Source organism: Nelusetta ayraudi, unplaced genomic scaffold, assembly GCF_046127955.1.
Source record: "Nelusetta ayraudi isolate G7.1 ecotype Tasmania unplaced genomic scaffold, CSIRO-AGI_Nayr_v1 ptg000111l, whole genome shotgun sequence".
Classification (NCBI taxonomy): domain Eukaryota; kingdom Metazoa; phylum Chordata; class Actinopteri; order Tetraodontiformes; family Monacanthidae; genus Nelusetta; species Nelusetta ayraudi.
Window position 1 is genome coordinate 836,572 of NW_027466161.1, and position 19,598 is coordinate 856,169.

A 19,598-nucleotide genomic window follows, 5' to 3' on the forward strand; every position below is an offset into this window, starting at 1 on the left:
TCGTACTGATGGTGAGCACTAATGTTAAACATGTTCTTTATTTCAACAAATTTGTCTTGTGATGCAGTTGGTCAGTTCATAAAAGTCCAGCGGTAAATGACTGTTATATATCTTGTGTCGCTTACAATACATTTACATTTAGACAATGACATCATCAGTCTATATGTGGACGCTGGATACTTAATGCAGTACTCAGCCTGATGGTGCTGCCGGGTCTCTGTTGTTTTGAAGTGGACGGATGTGTACAAGGCTGGTGGGTAGTGGGGGTGAGGGGTCAGGGTGTACTCACTAGAATATACCAGACTAGAGCACTGAGTGGAGCCCCCCAGTGGCCAGTCAGTCTGGGTCTTCTAGCTGCGGTGGCAGATCTCGCAGCACTCCAGGCAGAACTCCAGACACTCCAGCGACCTGCAGCAGCCGGAGTCGCGCAGCAGCGCCGAGCGGCAGTGGACGTCGCAGCCGCCCGGCGCCTCCTGCACGGCGGCGCAGCAGAGGGCGCAGGCGTGGCAGCAGGAGGTGCAGCAGGAGGTGCAGCAGGAGGTGCAGGCCTCCATCAGGGCCAGCAGGAGCAGCGAGCCACGGCACCACAGACAGGCCAGCAGGAGGCGCAGACACCAGTCTGCCACCGACAGACAGACAGACAGACAGACAGACAGACAGACAGACAGACAGACAGGCTGAATTGAATTGAATTGAATTGAAACTGGAATTGAATTGAAATCGAACAATGAAACTCAAAGTGCAACTTCACTGGGTACAAAAAAGTTTAAATAACTACCGAAAAGTACAGTAATTTAACAGGCAACAGATTGTAGGTCTGTACCAATCTAAATGTCATTATTTATATATATTTATTATTACCAACAACAATATTTCTAAGCTAATAACAGTCAACAAAGGTTGCACACAAGGCTGCCGTCTTCCCCTTTACTGTTCTTAATAGCAATAACTGTGAGAGAGGACAACGCAACTCCAGCTCTCAGGCCAGGAGAAACAGAAACAGACCATCCAATAGCTTCATACGCTGACGATATTATTCTCTTTCTTGGAGACGTGTGCAGTCCTGTACATCCCTCCTGGATCTAATTACTCACTTAGGGAACATTTCAGGCTATAAAGTTGATGACTCAAAATCTAAGTTTTGCTTTGAGGCTTTCAGGGGGTCTCATGAGTTAATGAAGGGGGGCGTCCGACCCCCTGGTGCCCCCTGTATTACACACACTGCCTACAGCGCCTGCAGAGGGAAACAGTTCAAACAGACGATGGCGGGTTGTGTCAGTGTTCTTCATGATGTTCTTGGCTCTTGAGAGAACACACAAGCACACGCACACGCACACGCACACACACACACGGCTGTCTGGCGGATCCTCAGCGGCGGGTGTAACGGCTCCATTAACCCCAAATTAAATCTGCCGACGTGTTTGTTTGTGATGCCGATGAAAGCGGAGCGCGAGATCAAGTGTGATTGTGTTGTGTACTTAATCACGCAGCGGCTTCGTTCAGTCCTCCAGGGAAAATATGGAGAGAAAGAGAGAGAGAGAGAGATAAAGGCCACCGGCTGCCGGTTGATGAAGAAAACAAGAAGCTCACTAGTGAAGCTGTCACCGCCGTAATTTGCTCATCTTCACCTCCAATGAGGTGAAGATGAAGATGATGAAGAAACAACATCAACTTGCGCGACCCTCCTGTTCCCTCGCGTTGCCGCCGCTCGGGCGCCGGCGTTCCCATGCAAATGTTTACCGCGTGAGGGGAAGTAAATGAGAGGAGTAGGAGGAGGCAGAGCGCCCCCTCCCCGCCGAGCCGGGTCCAGCGTCTCCAATTACACACAGCACCCACACATAACTTATGCTAATGTACACCTAGAAATATATAAATGTATGTTTGTGTGTGTGTAGCTGAATGAAGGAGCCGCTGGTTGCTTTCTAATGTGACCTCACACTGACAACAACAGGAGCTGGATGGGAAACCAGCAGCGGCTCGTCGCACTTTGATAAAACTAGAAGAAAGTGCAGCAGTTTCTCCAGGAAACTTTGCTTTTCATTGATTTATTGATTTCTTTATTCGCTACGAAGCTCCCCCTCTGGCCGAGTGGCGTCACTGCAGCACTTGGTCCAGATGGTGTAGCTGACTTGTCAGCCAATAATGCAACAACACGTGAGGCCTAAAAGTCACCACTGTTGATCAGGATTTTCTCTCTGTTTTCGCTATCTTTTTTTTTTTTTTTTTTTGGGGGGGGGGTCGGACGTCTAGTTGTAATACCAACAATCACCACGGGGGGGACGAATGTTACCTTGCACACCTGAAGGAGAAGCAGCGACATCTCCTGCTGTCCTTCTCCTCCTCCTGCTGCTCCTCCGGTTGCTGCTGCTGCAGCTGCTGCTGGGCCCTGAGAGGTCGCGACCTTCCCGCCGGTCTTCGCCGGGGGTAGCGGAGGGGTCGCTGTCGTTTAAACTCGTCAGGTCACGTCCTGGGTCAGTGGTCTTGGGCTGCTCACACCGGGCCTCCTGGCAGGGTTCTTCCTCCTCTGGGGAGATTTGACCACAGTGTCCTGATGGTTTAATAACTGCTTAATACACGTTTGTGTTTGCTGCTCCAAATATTTGATCTTATCTTGGTGTTAATGTTAACATTCTTATTTGAGAGTGCGTGTTGCTATACTAATATTTTAGCACTCTCTTTTGGTAAACCCCCCTCTCGAGGTGTTGGCGCCACCTGATTGTGTCCGCCGGCACTGAGAGCAGCAAACAATACAGCGCATTACTGCTGGTTTCCACTCACTGCTGGAGCTCTCAGCCAGGGTGGAATTTCCTCCGCTGATGCCGTCACGTGCTGGAGGGATTTCCTGCCTTGATCTTGTCGACTCGTTGCCTTTGAGACCAAATGGAAAAACAAAACAAAAGCAAGTCGAGAAAGCAACAAGTGGTTTGCTGAGGTCTGATCACGGCCTCGTTCCCGACCAGAACAATACGATGGCTGCAAATCCAAAACCTTGCTTGAAATATAATCAGTTTTGTTCCTCCGACTGATTTGTCAGGATTTAAGAACAAACTGAAAAATTAGTGTTTCTCAATTTCACATTAAAAAACCACAACGTTATGGGTTCAGTTTTGGTTCCTAGTAGAGGCTCTTCAAGGAGAACCTCAGTCAGCTCTCCACAGGCTTTACCACTTCCAGTTATTCTTTATATGACTGCTTTTATTCAATGGCACTCTCAATTGTATGGCTTACATACAATCTAATCTATCTGCCACCAAAACCCATTTTTGAAAATAGAAAAAGACATTTTGAGGTGCGTCGATCTGCTCCAGTGACTCACAGTGAATCACAGTGACTCACCTTCAGTCCAGCTGCTGCAGTCGGCCGTCGGGTCTGCAGCTGCTTCGTCTACGTCAGGCAACATATCTCCACGCTCATGACTGCTCAACGACTCCACCGACTCTGTCTTCTCCACGGACTCCACCTTCTCCACGGACTCCACTTTCTCCACGGACTCCACCAACTACACCAACTACACCTTCTCCTCAGTGTCCTTCGCCCCCCAGAGGTCAGGAAACCTCCCAGCCTGAGCCTCTGACTGCCCAGGAGGTTGAGGGCTGTGTGTGTGTGTGTGTGTGTGTGTGTGTGTGTGTGTGTGTGTGTGTGTGTGTGTGTGTGTGTGTGTGTGTGTGTGACTTCAGGACACTCCCCCTTCCCGTGCTGAACACGCTGATCAGAGATCAGCAGGGGTGGTCGCTGCTTTTAGCCACATCACACAATAGAGACACATGTCCCACCAGTGTGTCATGGGAACACACACACACACACGCAATGAACACATTGTTATATATAGATTCACTTGAGTGTTTTTTTGCAATGACTGTATTATTGTATTGCAACAGTGTCGTTTCCCCATTTAGGATCAATAAAGTGCATATTTTCTATTCTATTCTATTCTATGTTTTTAGTCAAGACAATGGTAGATCATTCAATTAGTGGGAGTAAAAGTCTTTATTGTGCAGAATATTACACTGGTAAAAAAAAAAAGAAAACACTGACACAAACTCTGTGTGGATTCTGTATAACCACAGGTGAGGATTATACAGAGAATAGTGAGCAATTCATTTTATAAATAAAGTTTCCAGGAGTTCAATTGTTGCAGGACAATCACACCTCGTCCTGCTGCATTGAACGAACTGACTGTCAGTGTCGATCAATGCAGTAACATAAATCTGAAGGGTACAAAGTAGGAGAGAGAAGCTCTGGTGGGCCACAGTGGGTTGTGAATTGTGCCAGAGGGGGGTAGCGGAGCAGCAGCAGATGGATGGCGTGTTCTGGTGAGCCACCTCATAGGAGGAAACAATCTATCATGGGATATGGAGAAGACACGCTGTAATGTCAATGGAAAATGAAGCAAAGCAAAGTTGCAACCAAATCAGTGTCTTTAAAGCCCCACCAGGGTGTTTAACTCTTAGAACCACCCAGAACCACCTAGAACCATCTAGAACCACCCAGAACCATCTCGAACCACCAGGGTGTTTAGCTCTTAGAACCACCCAGAACCATCTAGAACCACCAGGGTGTTTAGCTCTTAGAACCATCCAGAACCATCTAGAACCACCCAGAACCATCCAGAATCACCAGGGTGTTTTGCTCTTTATTGAAATGACTCTGAAAACACTGGGAGCATGGAGGAGATGCAGCTGTTTGATGACTGACTGACTGTTATAATATCATTTTTCAAGTATTGGAGGGCCAGATTAAAAAGCTTAATGGGCCACATATGGCCCCCGGGCCGTAGTTTGCCCACGCCTGGTCTAGCATCTGCTCCACTCTTTTCTCTTGTCTTTATTACATCAAAGAAGAGTAACAGTCCATCAGACACTTTCTTCTTCTTCTTCTTCTTCTTCTTCTTCTTCTTCTTCGTCTTTGGATGTTTTCTTTCATTTTCAACCCCTGCATCAAAAACAAATAGGAAAAATTGTGAGATGGTGACATTTTTCCTCCTTGATGGCTGAGTGAGTGTGAGCAGCTTATGAGGAGGGACAGGCAAGAGACGGAGCAGCGCTTCCAGATGGTGGAGCTGTTGACTCGACGCGTCAAGAAAGAAAACATGTTGACTCTGCAGCAGCAGCAGCAGAAGCAGCAGCGTGTGTGTGTGTGTGTGTGTGTGTGTGTGTGTGTGTGTGTGTGTGTGTGTGTGTGTGTGTGTGTGTGTGTGTGTGTGTGTGTGTGTGTGTGGCACTTCAAAGACGCCTGTAAATGGAGAGCGTTGAAGTTGTCGAGCGTCGCTGCGCGCCGACTCTCAGTCACGTCGGCAGTGGCGGCGAGGCGGCAGCGTCTAATTGGCTGACAGCCAATCAAAGGGAGACCTGGGAGGCAACAGAGCCGCTTAAAACTAACTTGTTATCAGCCGAGACAATTACTGACATTAGTCACAACAAGGAGGCGAGGAGAGGAATCATCACAGGCCTTTGTTCTGTCAAGTCTGCAGCTTCACTTCCTGTTGGGGGGGGGGTTGCTGCGGCGGTTCATTTGGATTTTTCTATTTTTTTTTCAATTTCACACCATAGTGTCAACAAAAGAAGGCAACCTGGAATTTGCCTTTTTGACTATTAAGATAAAAGAATTAAAACTGATTAAACACGTTATTAAAAATTATCACAGGAAATGCAGGGGGGGGGGTCGCTGTCTTTTATATGTTGATGATTCAGCTCCGGCATTGTTAAACCTTTATTTGTACTTTCTTCATTTAGAAAAGCAGCAGACTGCAGGGAACCTGACTGAAAATAAAATGAAAACACTTGAATTGGATTGTTTGCCTGCAAAATAAATTCTGAACACAACAAAATGATATATATATACATATATATATATATTCCAAATGTGCAGCTCAGTGAACTGAATCATTGTGACAAAATGTGAAGTTTATTCCTCATTTATTACATTATGTTATAATCAAACATTGTGTAATCACAGAGATTTATGTTTTTTAAAGTGAAGTGAAGTGCTTTTTTTTAAAGAAAGTGTTTGGTGGAAACCTACTGTCAATCAATTTCAAGCAAAAATGATGAGCAAAACTCATTTTATTATAAACACGACAAACAGGGAGATGCCACAAGACGTACTGAATAATAAATGTATTTGATCAATTATCAGCTTTTCTGTCCCCACATTGACACACAACCTCACTTTATCTCCACTACAGCAAAACATTGATTTACAACAAAACACTGATTCACATTTGAATCAAGTCACGACGGTTATTGATGTAAAAAAAACAACAACAAACGTCTGTGTTTGGTCGTCGTTGACGTGCCGCTGTTTGACCTTTATTTGACCTTTATTTGATCCTTACCACTAGTCTCTCAGCTTTGACTGATCTGGACGTCACATTCAGCTGTCACATCTTTCTGTCTATTTCTAATCTGTCAGTCTCAATATTTTCAATATTATCCATCAAAAAGTCACAAAATGTTGTTTTGCAGCAGGTTCAAAGGTCAGCAGTGGCCCAGTGACCTCACACTGGGAGCTGCAGACACCAGCACCAGGCTCCACATCCCTGAAATCTTCATGACTTTCTTTTATTTATGATTATTATTTTTCACACTTGTCAAACCAATCTTGGAATCGTTCTAGTCGTCGTCCTCGTCACTCCAGGTTGAACAAACTCTCCTCGCTGACTCCAGCCAGGTGGCGCTGCAGGTCAGGTCCTCTGGTCCTCGGCAGCAGCAGAGCTTCTGGGACCTCCAGGGTCTCGTCTTCCAGGAGGGAAGAGCTGAAGACAAAGCAGGTCGCGGTGAGCATGTCACAATTAGCTGCTTTTTTTCAAATTTCATTTCAAATTTGCAAATTTGACGAACTGCTATTTTCACTAACTGCTATAAAACGATTGCTTAATATAAAATAATATTGAAAGAACATTTCAGAGGCAGAAATGAATAAAGTGCAGAGAGGAAGAGGAGTGACCTGTTGGGGAAGAAGTGAGAAGAAGCTGCTGAGTTGGTTTCTGCAACGGAACTGGAAGAAACTCACTGTTTTCCATTTTGCTTGTGGCGTCCGGCTGCTTGGTGCTCCTGCATCATGTGACTCCTGGAGGCCCCGCCCACCACGTCCCTCCTGAGCCCCGGCAGCGAGGCCTCGGCCAGCGGCGTCTGCAGGGAAGATGCATCAGTCGCATCGCAGCTGGCGACACCCAATCAAACCCAGTCTGGGATGCAGAACTCTGCTGCAGTTCTCGCTGATCTTTGAGGGAACCTGTTGGAACTGCACTCGCCCTGCGAGTCCTACCTGCAAAGTGGCGAGATCCTGTTGGAGCGTCACGTTCTTGATGAGTGATGGACTTCTGAGGAGGAACAAGAGGAGGACCTGAAATCAACCAGTCCGTCTCCACTCTCACCAGTGGGACAACATGGTCCACAGTCCATCGTCCCAAGAACAAGCAATGAGAAGAAGAGATGGAGTGAAGTGATGTCATGATTCAGAGTAGTAGTGCAGTGCTGCAGTGATACCCAGTGACTCTCTGAGACCTCCTCTTCTGGAACTCCTCCTCGTCCACCGTCCACACGGCTCCCTTCACGTTCTCCACGCGCACAAAGCACTTGTGGAGGCTGAGGTTGTGGCGGACGGCGTTCTGGGTGAGAGCCAATCAGAGTGAGCCACCTTCATCATACCAGCAGACACACGGCAGTGTGTGAGACGGTGTGTGTGTGCGTGCGCGGCAGATACCTTCCAGGTGGCGGCGTTGCGTCTGAAGTAGGCGAAGGTCCTGGTGAACCAGGTGTAGATCTGGTTGAGGGTCAGCTGCGTGTCGGACGCCTCCACGATGGCCTGCAGACGGAGGGAGAAAACTGAGGAGAATCAGGTCCAAGTCCAGACGAGGAGGGCGAATAGAAACTGACTCTGCTGGAAATCAACCTCCACTTCACAGTCTGGCAGGAAATATGAAAATCAAGACTCTTGTAGAGATGAATTTTTTTTTTTTTATCTTTATTACTGGCCAGATTTTTTTAATTTGTCCCTGTCCATGTTTAATATCTATTCAATAATTTCTCAGAGAAAAGTGGAATTGGACAATTTTTGTCTTTTAAACAAAAAAATAGTATAACTATATTATTGTTGTCATAAATGTTATGCAATGCTATAGTCATGTATTTCACACTGTTTTCATTATTGCGGTTCAATGTTCTCCATCAAATTGCTTTAGTATTGACAACTGAAGTCGCAGCTGAAGTTAACGTGACAATTGAACGTCACATCGGGATTTTTCTGTTTATGATGTTTCGATACCAAAACGTGATTTCATTACAAACATCCGTTTGACAACAAAACAGAAGCAGTCAAAGAAAAATGTGAAGGAGAAATACACAACATTAAAATGTACATCATATTGCCCATTAAATACAGCATAAGTACTAAGTGCTATAATAATAAAGTAATAATAACAACGATCAACTCAACATTAAGGTGTCAAAAAAAACAAAGGTTCAATAAAAATGAATAACGTGCGTGTGGAGCTGTAGGGCGACTTTGTGGAGACAGAAATAAAACAAAGTACAAATATTTATCTGTTTTAAAAAAAGGTACAAAAATATTTCTAAACAGGTATATGGAAGAGGAAGAGTGATAACTGACGAGGGACAAATTTATACATAGAATGCTGTTGATTGTTATATTGCAACGAACTTAGTATATGGTAAATATTTACTGGGATAATTATGTAGTATGTATGTGTCTATATTATGTATTTATATGTATATCTGCCCAGTATATGCATATATATTATATTATGTAATATTGTATTACATTATATTTATAAGGATGTGTATGTAGTATATTTTTATTTTTATAATTATATGTTTATGTAGATATTTATGTAATGTATATATGTTTTATATTTATATGGGTGTTTATATATTATGAATTTATATAGATATCTGTGTAGCAATATTTGGCAATATTTGGCCACAAACTGAAGAATAGTTAGAAGGTCTAGGAAATGAATAAAGTGTTTTACTTCTTCCTTTTCCAATGCGTGGTGCTTTGCTTTTTTTTATTTTATACATGTTCAAAATAAATTCATTCATTATTCATTCATTTCTTCCTCCATTCAAAGGTCACGGGAAGAGGGATTGTGAAGTGCCCACCTGTCTGATGAGGGTGGCGTAGGTGAACGGAGGCCTGATGTCGCTGTTCTTGTAGAGCTCAAACTCGTTTTCTGCAACAGTTGAAGGACGAAAGGACGTCAGTTCTGCGACTGTGCAACACGTCTGCAGGATGCTGCTGGACGCTGCTGGCTCACCTGACGACAGCGAGTAGACCAGAGGGCCGTGGCGGCGGGCGGCGGGGCGAGAGGACGGCGCCTCCTCCTGGCCGGAGCGGGAAGACGACAGGACGTCGGCCAGCGGCTGAGAGGACGAACAAAGAGAAGAGAAGAGGGCGGAGTCAAAACGAGGAATCATCTCTCCAGCCGGGTGGAACAGAGCGATTGGACTCGGCTGATACGGCAAGAAGAAGGGGCCAATTACAGGTAATTACAGGGTGAAATTGTCTGGTGCTCTAATATTTGCTCAGATTAACAGATGATTAACTTCCACCCAGAAGGGAAGAAGCAACACGGCGGATCTTTGCAAAGTGCAAAAGTCGTTTGGCAAAGTTGCACTAAAAACTTTCCCATAATTGTCCTGTGAAAAAAAAAGGGTTTTTTATTGTTTTCTTTGGGGTGAAATTCTCCAGCAGGTCAGCTGGAGCAGTGACGGGAGTCCATCAGCCCCACAGACACTATTTTGTTTTTGGAGATTGGCCTCAGATGATCATCTACCTGCAGGCTGCGGGGGTCAAAGGTCGCGTCGGACTGCAGGCTCGCCACCGAGGCCGAGGCGGGCTGGGAGTCCAGGCAGGGCAGGTGGAGATGAGACATCATGGCTCGCAGACGCTGCTGCTCCTTGTCCAGCTGTTAGAGGAGGTGAAGCGAAGAGGAGGAGGAGGAGGATCAACAGTGTGAAAGTCACTGGGAGCAAATTGAAATCTGTGAACCAAACAATGGTTCAGCAGGAGAAGGCGGCTTTGTCACAACATTACAAGGAAACTGGCGGCGAGTGGCGGTCATGAATATCAACTGCTGCAGCAACAGTTTGGTGGCGGACGAGAATCACTGCAGCTTGATGGAGGTTTTGCAGCAGAAGCTGCTCAGCTCCATCGATACTTTCCAGTCTGAAACCTCCTGCATCCGTCTTGAAAAGCGCTCAGCTAAAGCAGCTATAGCTGCTCCCTTTGGGTCATGATGGAAGCCAAAAACTGCTGCTGCTGCTGCAGCAAATAAAATTAGCAGCTCAAAGAAGAAGAAGAAGAAGAAGAAGAAGAGACTGGGAGCTTGACGAACAGAGGGCCTTCTCACCAGGCTACTAGTGAATTTCCGTGAATTCACCTTTGACCTCAAACCCACCTGTCGTTGCAGCTGCTGGACCACCTGCGTCTGTACTCTGCACTGCGCCGTGCTCCTGTCGTCCAGCCTGTGGTCACTGCACAGGTGCCTGGAACACAAACACAGCCAGTTTCTGCTGAGTCTCTGCTGAGTCTGGTCTGGTCTGGTCTGAGTCTGAGTCTGGTCTGGTTTGGTCTTGTCTGAATCTGGTCTGAGTCTGAATCTGGTCTGGTCTGAGTCTGAGTCTGAATCTGGTCTGGTCTGGTCTGGTCTGGTCTGGTCTGAATCTGGTCTGGTCTGAATCTGGTCTGGTCTGAGTCTGAGTCTGAGTCTGAATCTGGTCTGGTCTGGTCTGGTCTGAGTCTGAGTCTGAATCTGGTCTGGTCTGGTCTGGTCTGGTCTGGTCTGAGTCTGAGTCTGAGTCTGAATCTGGTCTGGTCTGGTCTGGTCTGGTCTGGTCTGGTCTGAATCTGGTCTGGTCGGGTCTGGTCTGGTCTGGTCTGGTCTCCTCAGTGCTGGTGGATTCAAGTCAATCTTTAATAGAAAGACTGAAAGCTGATTAAATCCGGCACAATGGACAAGATGATCGAGAGGAAACACCGACTGAATAAAAAATTGAGCAAATCTGAGATTTTATTCAGTTTTGTCTGGGATTTCCAACAGCAAAAAGAAGAATTTGGATTTGATTGAAAAGATGAAAAATACACAATGCACTGAGAAGGAGCAACCTTCCAGCGGCGGTGAGAGCAGGCTGGGCGGCTGATGAAGGAGGTGAGGTTGCGAGTTGAAAACCTACCGGAGGAACTGGCTGAAGCTGAGGCAGGGCAGCTCACAGCCGGGCCAGTCACACACACCGCGGCTGTACAGAGTGTGTGTGGCGGCGGCGGCCATGACATCATCGACTTTGACGGCGCTGAACAAGCAGGAAACAAGGGGCGAACGAGAGAGAGAGCGAGAGAGAGAGAGAGAGAGAATTGTGTCATTATTTTAAAAGCACAGCTGCCAAACACGCTGCAAGAAAATGAGAGCAAGATGAAAAAGAAGGAGAAGAAAGAGGCTGAAGGAGCGAAGCAGCGAGGAGGTTCTCTCTTCACCCAGCGGCAGTGCACAACAAACACACAAACTGTTCACTTTTGATTGGAGGACGTGGAGCCGTGTAAACTTTCTTCTCTTTGTCCCCATTCCATGTCGCACAACAGCACAACAAACACAACAAACACCGTGCAGTGCCCCCTGGGGGATTGAAGGAGAAGCTGTGAAGAAGCAAACAGCTTCAGCAGGACGGAGAGGAAGATGATGATGATGATGATGATGATGATGATGATGATGATGATGATGGTGATGGTGATGATGAAGCCTCGTCCTCCTACCTCTCCACAGAGTCCTGGCTGACCTTTGACCTGGACTCCTCCTCCTCCTCCTCCTCCTCCTCTTCATCATCATCGACTCCATCAGTCAGCGAGTCCTTGCTCACCTGCTGAGTCCTGGCTGCACTAACGCCTGAAACCAACAACAACAACAACAACAACGACAACGACAACGACAACGACAACGACAACGACAACAACAGATCCTTCAGTCTGAGCTGATTTGACGTCAGGTGTAATTGAGATTTTTTTTTTTTTTTTTACTTTTTGTTGAACCTTTATTTACACAGGCAGCAATTCAGAACCGATTCTTTTTTAAACGCAGCCTGGACAAAGATTTTTGCTCTTTCTTTGGCTGGAGGAGTTTAAATATCCTTCATATGTTGCATGCAAAACATCAGACTTGCACAAGAACTCCTCTTCAGTTTCTTTCATCGTGCTGCGACTCTCCGCTTTGACTTGTTTCATGTTGCTGTTGCCACATCGTTGACTTTCCCTCCCTCGTGATGAACCTCCACCCAGGTCTCCTCATTCTAAAAACCACCGGCTTCCTTCACTACTTTAGCCAACCGATAAATCAGCAGCCTGCAAAACTCCCCGTCTGAACCGTTTCAGACGGAGTTGAACCGTTTCTGTGTCTGATTTTGTGTCTTGTGATTTGACGCAGCTCAGCACAACAAAACTCCCACGTCTACAAACCTGCTGTTTGGTCAAAGCAGTTTAGAAAAATATTTTGAGGAGGAGGAATTGAAGTTGAAGTTTATTTTACTTTATTTTTTAACTCACACTTCAGTGGGGCAAAGTTATTTCTCCAAGAATCTGCAGAAAACAGAGTGTTTATTCCTCTTGCAATGAAACACCAGGTTAATTAGAGTTATCGGCTCCCTTTGTGATGTCACAAACGATGTTTTTGGGATTTTTTTTGTCATTTCTGGGAGGTTTATTAACGGGCTGGAGATTCATAATTCTGTTGAGTAACCTCAGTGAAGCGTCTTCTCTGAAGAGAGACAAGAAACACAGAGAGTTTACAGACCTGCAGTGAATGCAGCAGAGGAGAGGAGGGGCCTCTGCAGGCGTAGCAGCTGCTGCTGCTGCTGCTGCAGCAGCTGCTGGAACACAAACTGCTGCGCTGAAAACTGAGCAAAGACAAAAGCAGAAATTAACTTTAAAAAAAAACACTGTGTGAGTAAGACGAGAGAGCGGAAGATTAAAAGATTGAAATTGTCCGACATTGTTTTCTCATGAAAACACACAAAGTATCAAACCCGCTGGGACTGAAGAAGAGAACGAGAGGCAGACTGACAGACGGACAGACGGACAGACGGACAGACTGACAGACGGACAGACTGACCTCCTCCACCTTCCTGCCGCGCTGCTGCTGCTGCACATTCATCTGCTGCTGCTTCTTGTAAAACTCCTTCAGATGTTGCTGGAGAAGACCATGAGCATCGTCATCATCATCATCATCATCATCATCATCATCATCATCATCATCCGACCCGACACTTGTTAGCAAGGTGAATCTGATCCTCTGTTTTATTCGTCTTTGTTTGAGTAACTTTAACTGAGCTGGTGTGTGTGTGTGTGTGTGTGTGTGTGTGTGTGTGTCTGTGTAAGCATTGTACCTGAAGGATTGTGGTTGGTCTATTTTATTCCATTCAAAACTCACTTGAATGCAGAAGCTTGTAGAAACTTTCAAAAACCTTTGCAAACATCAGCATCATTGTGAATATATATATATACATATGTGTGTGTGTGTGTGTATGTGTATGTATAGGTATATACAGTATATATATATATATACGTACATATACCTTATTTGAGACGTACCTGCTGCAGCAGCAGCGCCTGCTGCTTGTGGTGGATGAAAGCCTGCAGCTGGTTGGGGGACAGAAGTTGCTGCATCTGCTGCGGCGCCATCATAGCCAGAAACACCTTGAAGAGGCAGGGGTGGAGGTGGGGGTGGGGGGGGTTGACAGAGGGCAAAGGGTCAGCAGTTGAATAGAAAGAGGAAATAAAGCTAAATGGAAAATCCCTTCGAGCCAATTACAAGCAGCGGCGTCAACCCTTTGTGAACATCATCACGCTGGATTGTGCTGCCGACTCCCAATTAGAGGGCAGAGCACTTAATTAGCAACACAATTACAACACAATTACATGCTTGTTGCGGCTGTGGGTCCGAGCGGAGGGGTGTTAATAAAGCAAACACCCGCTGAATAATAACCACTCAACCAAGCGGAAAACAAAAGCGCCGTCGTCTGCTGGTGGAGCCGAGACTGCACCATGGCGGGAAAAGTCAGTGATAAAAATAAAGCTTGATGATTTGTTATCATCTCTTTTCTTTTTGTCACTCGTTGGATGCAGAAGAGCCCCAGGTTCCAGTCAGCAGTGCTGTGATATCTGAGAGAAGATCCAGACCCTCAGCTTGGTCCTTTCTACCCTCCTGTGAGTAAAAGAGCCGTCGATCGGCTGCGATCCAACCCGACCCGGAGCCTCACAGCGGACTCATATAACCGCTGGGAAGAGTGGAAGGATGTGAAAGACACAATACACATAAACACACATGTAAAAAAAAAACGTGTTGCCGCGTCTGACTGGAGATGAGTGGAAAATGTAGATGAACAGAAAGAGGATTGCAGTGGTCTGAAAGGAAGAAAATGTGTTTCACTGGGACACAAACTGAGAGGCTGTGTGGAAACTCCAACCTTTGAAAATCTGATTCTAAATATTATAGAAGTCACAGAAATTCATCCTGTAAATATCTTACAGACAATTTAAAATAGACAAAAGTCTTCATTTCTAATGATCCATTCTAATAGATCTCAATTTGTTTTTAGGAACGAGGTTTGATTTGGGCCACGACGCTAAAAGAGCCTCTTCCACTGACTTTCTACTAATAAAAACCTTACTGAATTGATCATCATTCATTCATTTTTTTAATTGAGTTTTTTTTTTTAGGAGGCCTGGTTCTTCAGTCTGAGCCAATAAAACAAACTGCAGTCAACATATTTCATGTTTCATTGTTCGACTTGGACACTTTTTTTTTTATTATTCACACAGCTTGACTGAGACGCTGCTGCTACAAAGTCAACTCCATACAGTTCAGTTTCAGTTTGTTTAATTGTAGTCATCTTAATATGCCTGCTTCCTGGGCTTTGTCACAGTGAATATTATTATTATTATAATATTGCTATTAACATTATTCCAGTGTTGACGAGGCTGGAACCACCTGAACCTGATGTCAGCGTCACTTGTTCTCTCATTTCTGCCTGAATAACCTCTTTAAAAAAAAAACAACATGCAACAAACCCAACTGCAGACGCTGCAGCAAGATGAGACAAAGCCAAGGTCAAACCAGGAGTGGGGAAACCAGGCAGCAGCAGCAGTAACAGGAGCAGCAGCAGAAGATGATGATGATGATAATGACGACGATGATGATGATGATGATGATGATGATGATGATGATGATGATGATGATCCCCAGATGAAGATGGATTGATCGTAGTGGAGTTGAGACCAGCCTGTTTGCCTCCGCTTGCATGAGTTTGATTTTCACTCTGTCCACAATTACTCCTCGCTCACTCACTGACTTGCTCGCTCGCCCTCACAAACTAATAATGAAGGACAAACACGGTGGCGGCGGAGCGTCGACTCCCAGTGCGGATGGATCTCCACTCCTTTGTGGCCGCAGCCAACAGAGTTTGGTGGTCAACATGGAGCTGGCTGTATTTCCCCTGACAGCCTGAACCGTGCTGTTGGTTCTCCTCACTGAGTCAATATTCAGAGGGGGTTGGATTGTTACTCAATCCCAATCTAATGCATTTCCTTCACATGCATCATGCATATTTAAAAAAAAAATAGACAGTGTAGACCTTAAAGACATTTAAGTGACAATTATATATATATATATATATACTGTGTGTGTATATTATATATACAGTATATATTAACCCGGTGTTTCATTGCAAGAGGAATAAATACTCTGTTTTCTGCAGATTCTTGGATAAATAACTTTGCTTCACTGAGGTGTGAGTTAAAAAAATAAAGTAAAATAAACGTAAAAAATATGATATGGGACCTTTGAATTCCTCCTCTCTATATATATTTATATATATATGTATATATATGTATATACGGGTGTGTGTGTGTGTGTATTCTTAGCTTTTTGAAAAAATATGAGACCCCCTTACATTTTGGTTAATCGAGGGGTCTGACCCCCCGGACTCCACTGTATTTAGCACACAGTTTCTTTCTCTCTTTCTCTTTCACACACACACACACACACACAGGATGTAAATTCTCTTGCATATTTGCAGAAGTACGTGCATGTGTTTCTAGTTTTATTTATTTACAGGTTGTGTCGTGTTTCGCTTTGTTTTGTCGTCACGCGGCTCTCATTGATATAATTGTGGGAATATTAATTGAATGAATGAGGAGACGGAGTGATGTGATGTTGATGTGATGCACCTGCTTGTGGTGCTGGAGGCTCGGCCACTTCTGGCTGCACGAGTCTCCGGTGCCGCCGTCGCCGTCGCTGTGAGTGTGGAGGCTGCTGGCCGCCGTCTGACGGGCCGCCGCCGGGCTGAGAGGAGACTCAGGCATTCTGGGAAACTACCAAGACACATTCAGAGGAGAAGAGAAGAGAAGAGATGAACTTTATTGATCCCAATTTGGTGATTTGCAGCACTAAAAACAATGCAAAAACAATAAATACTAAAAACTATACGGTAATTACAGTAATCCCAAGAAACAGTCAAGTCAATCTATATACAACCAACAAACAAGAGCAGAGGTGCAAAGGACCGTTAATTGTTCAGAGGCAGGAAGGAAGGTTTTATGAACCATTAATATTTGCAATTGAGCCCAGAAAAAGTCTGGAATATTATGACACGCAGCAGCGGAGAGTTCTAGGTAGTTGAAATTCTGAAATTCTGGCCCAACGTAGAGGGTTGAGTTATTAAAGGAAAGGAAAAAAAAGAAACAAAAACACTTCGCTAAACTCAAATATTAATCAAGGCTGTGCTGGAATTTGGAGGGGGAAAAGGCTCATGATGAAACTTCTTGCAAAGAAATTTTTAAAAAAGGAGCGAGTTGAAAGGTCATAAGCAGCAAATTCTGGTTTAGTTGCACACAAATTCCTAAATAAATAAAATTGTGGTTGTAAGTTTTGCTCTTTTTCACACAAGATGCTACCTTGAATCCATCAAACAGAGAAGAAAAAGGAGAGTCGTGGCAGCAGGCAGCATCCAAACTGAAGAGTGAAGGAGCGAAAAGTTCAGACCAGTCATCTTTGACTCAGTCTTGTATTGTTAAAGCCACTTACCGTGAAGGTTGAGGAGGAGCAGTGGGAGGAGGAGAAGGAGGTGGAGGAGGAGAATGGTGAGGAGACTCAGCGGCTCCTCCAAGTCCTGCAGTTTGGAGTGAGGAGGACGAGGGAGAGTGATGGAGTGAGAGTGTACCTGAGGGGGAGGAGCTGCTCTCACCCACTCACACTGGAGGGCTTCCAACTGAAGAAACACACAGACAGACGGCAGCCAATCACTGCTCAGCAGCGTCGCCATGCTGCTCTGTGGTGTTCAGAGCCACAACTTGACCAGGATGGAGAAACACTGACACCAGGAAACATCACCTGAACCCGCTGCTGCTGCTGCTGCTGCTGCTGCTGCTGCCTCCCGCTTTATCATTATTGAACTAATAGCTGTCGGCGCTGCTCCAAATAATGATCTGCGCTGATTAAAACAACAGCTAAAGAGTTGCTGACTGCGAGAGGGAACTTTATTTAGATGTGCAGCATCTCCACTAGAAAGAATCTCTCACTGAGCCTCTCGACTGTCAAACTGTTATCAAAGAGCTATTTACGGTCGTGGCTCTGCGCTTATTATTGGAGTAGCAGCAACGGTGCATCTGTTGTTTAAAAAAACAAAACAAATAAAAGGGTTTTAATTTTGGCAGCTGCTGATGGAGTTTAGCCCAGAGTGCCGAGAGCAGCGCTGACAAACTCCTGGAGTCACAGTGAGGAGCAGCGAGGAACTGATAGATGGAGCCTTTCTGCTCCCGTCACCTCTGCACTGCAACACAACACCACCTTCATCACCATCACCACCACTTTCACCACCTTCACCCCCATCACCACCACTTTCACTACCTTCACCCTCATCACCACCACCTTCACCACCTTCACCCCCATCACCACCACCTTCACCACCTTCACCGCCATCACCAGCACCTTCACCACCTTCACCACCATCACCAGCAACTTCACTACCACCTTCACCACCACCTCCACCACCACCTTCACCACCTTCACCACCTTCACCACCATCACCACCACCTTCACCACCTTCACTACCACCTTCACCACCACCTCCACCACCACCTTCACCACCTTCACCGCCATCACCAGCACCTTCACCACCTTCACCACCATCACCAGCAACTTCACTACCACCTTCACCACCACCTCCACCACCACCTTCACCACCTTCACCACCTTCACCACCATCACCACCACCTTCACCACCTTCACTACCACCTTCACCACCACCTCCACCACCACCTTCACCACCTTCACCACCATCACTACCACCTTCACCACCATCACTACATTTAGTTTCCTCTCATTTTGTGTGTGTGTGTGTGTGTGTGTGTGTTGAGATTTCTTCCACTACTGTAGATAGAAGACTGTGTCACTCAAGGTTTGAGGTTTCTCTGTCCATTATATTTTATGTGTTTTATTGTTTTACTTTGATTGTCTTCCCTCCCCATTGTTTTTGCATATCTTTACTTCATACGCTTTAGTTTGATTGTTGTTGTTGTTGTTGTTGTTGTTGTTGTTGTTGTTGTTGTTGTTGTTGTTGTTGTTGTTGTTTTCAACCAATAAACACACCACATGGAATCATAACAGGAATAACGGAGTGACAACTAAATTTACCACCACGGCTGCAAAAGAAACACAGTCAAAGATCTGGAGTAAAACACAAGTCATGGTGGTTGCTTCATACACTGAATTGAATTGTTTTTCTTAAAACAGATTCCTTTCACTGAAAAATGTGAAAGAAATCCCAGTTGCCAGTGTGTCTGCTCCTCTCAGAGAACACAGGTCCAGCAGTTTCCTCCAGTTTGTTTTTGTTTGTTTGTTTTTGTGAATGAAGCCCTTGTGTTTTGTTTGCTGTTTTTTTTCCCCCCTTTTTCTTTTTTTTTTTTAAATGATGAATTCCTGGTCACTGAGTCATAAGACTTGATGAATCAATGCAGACAGTTTTCCCTGCATGCTGATGCTGTGTGATTGTGTGCCTTTAGAACACAGCGATACAGATTGTTTCAAGAGAAAAAAATGTCTTTATTTGCACAACACAAATGAAGACGAACCCTCAGCATTTGAAACATAAAGGCCAGTAAGCAGTCGGCCAAGCAGAGACATTCAATCCAGGTTTCCTCGGCAAGACAGACCAGCCATAAAACTGCAGCAATTGCAGCGTAACACTTGAAAGAAAGGGAACTTTCTGCCACCTACTGGATTAGTAGATAGCTGCCCCCCTGACGGCATCAGATGAGTCCCAACACACATCACGTCTTTACATGTTTAGTGACAACAGAATCCAGAATAATCAGCCCATTATTTCCCTCATAAAGGTCCCATATATAAACATCATTATTTTTGCCCTCCAGTGGAGCACTTTATGAATTCATGTCTGTAACTCCTGGCTGGATCCTAGGGAGAAAACAGAATATCTAGCCTGTGTTTGCCATGAAAACTCAACAAGCTTCTCTGGACTTCGACAGGTCAACCAACCAACACCTGGCTGAGGCTGCTGTCACCAGTCTGGGGGCGT

General features: G+C 45.4%; 2 protein-coding genes across 3 annotated transcripts; both read right to left on the reverse strand.

Moving 5' to 3' along the window:
* Positions 1-19: 19 nt before the first annotated feature.
* LOC142903546 (uncharacterized) lies at positions 20-3,612 on the reverse strand. Of its 2 annotated transcripts, none has more exons than XM_076049240.1 (4): positions 3,337-3,612; positions 2,779-2,868; positions 2,300-2,524; positions 20-619 (listed from the first exon to the last, which is right to left on the reverse strand). In XM_076049240.1, exons 1-4 carry the CDS (start codon positions 3,398-3,400, stop codon positions 351-353), a joined length of 648 nt encoding a protein of 215 aa, XP_075905355.1. In that variant the 5' UTR covers positions 3,401-3,612; the 3' UTR covers positions 20-350. The 2 variants fall into 2 exon arrangements, with proteins under 2 accessions (XP_075905355.1, XP_075905354.1); XM_076049239.1 differs by having other exon boundaries at positions 2,291-2,524; positions 3,337-3,611.
* Positions 3,613-7,146: 3,534 nt separating this feature from the next.
* Positions 7,147-16,368, reverse strand: LOC142903541 (forkhead box protein P2-like). The gene is made up of 13 exons (XM_076049231.1): positions 16,234-16,368; positions 13,597-13,701; positions 13,118-13,195; positions 12,796-12,902; positions 11,196-11,312; positions 10,421-10,508; positions 9,797-9,928; positions 9,278-9,383; positions 9,123-9,193; positions 7,705-7,806; positions 7,488-7,609; positions 7,267-7,321; positions 7,147-7,161 (listed from the first exon to the last, which is right to left on the reverse strand). The coding sequence occupies exons 1-13, from the start codon at positions 16,366-16,368 to the stop codon at positions 7,147-7,149; spliced, it is 1,233 nt and encodes a 410-aa protein (XP_075905346.1).
* Positions 16,369-19,598: the final 3,230 nt, after the last annotated feature.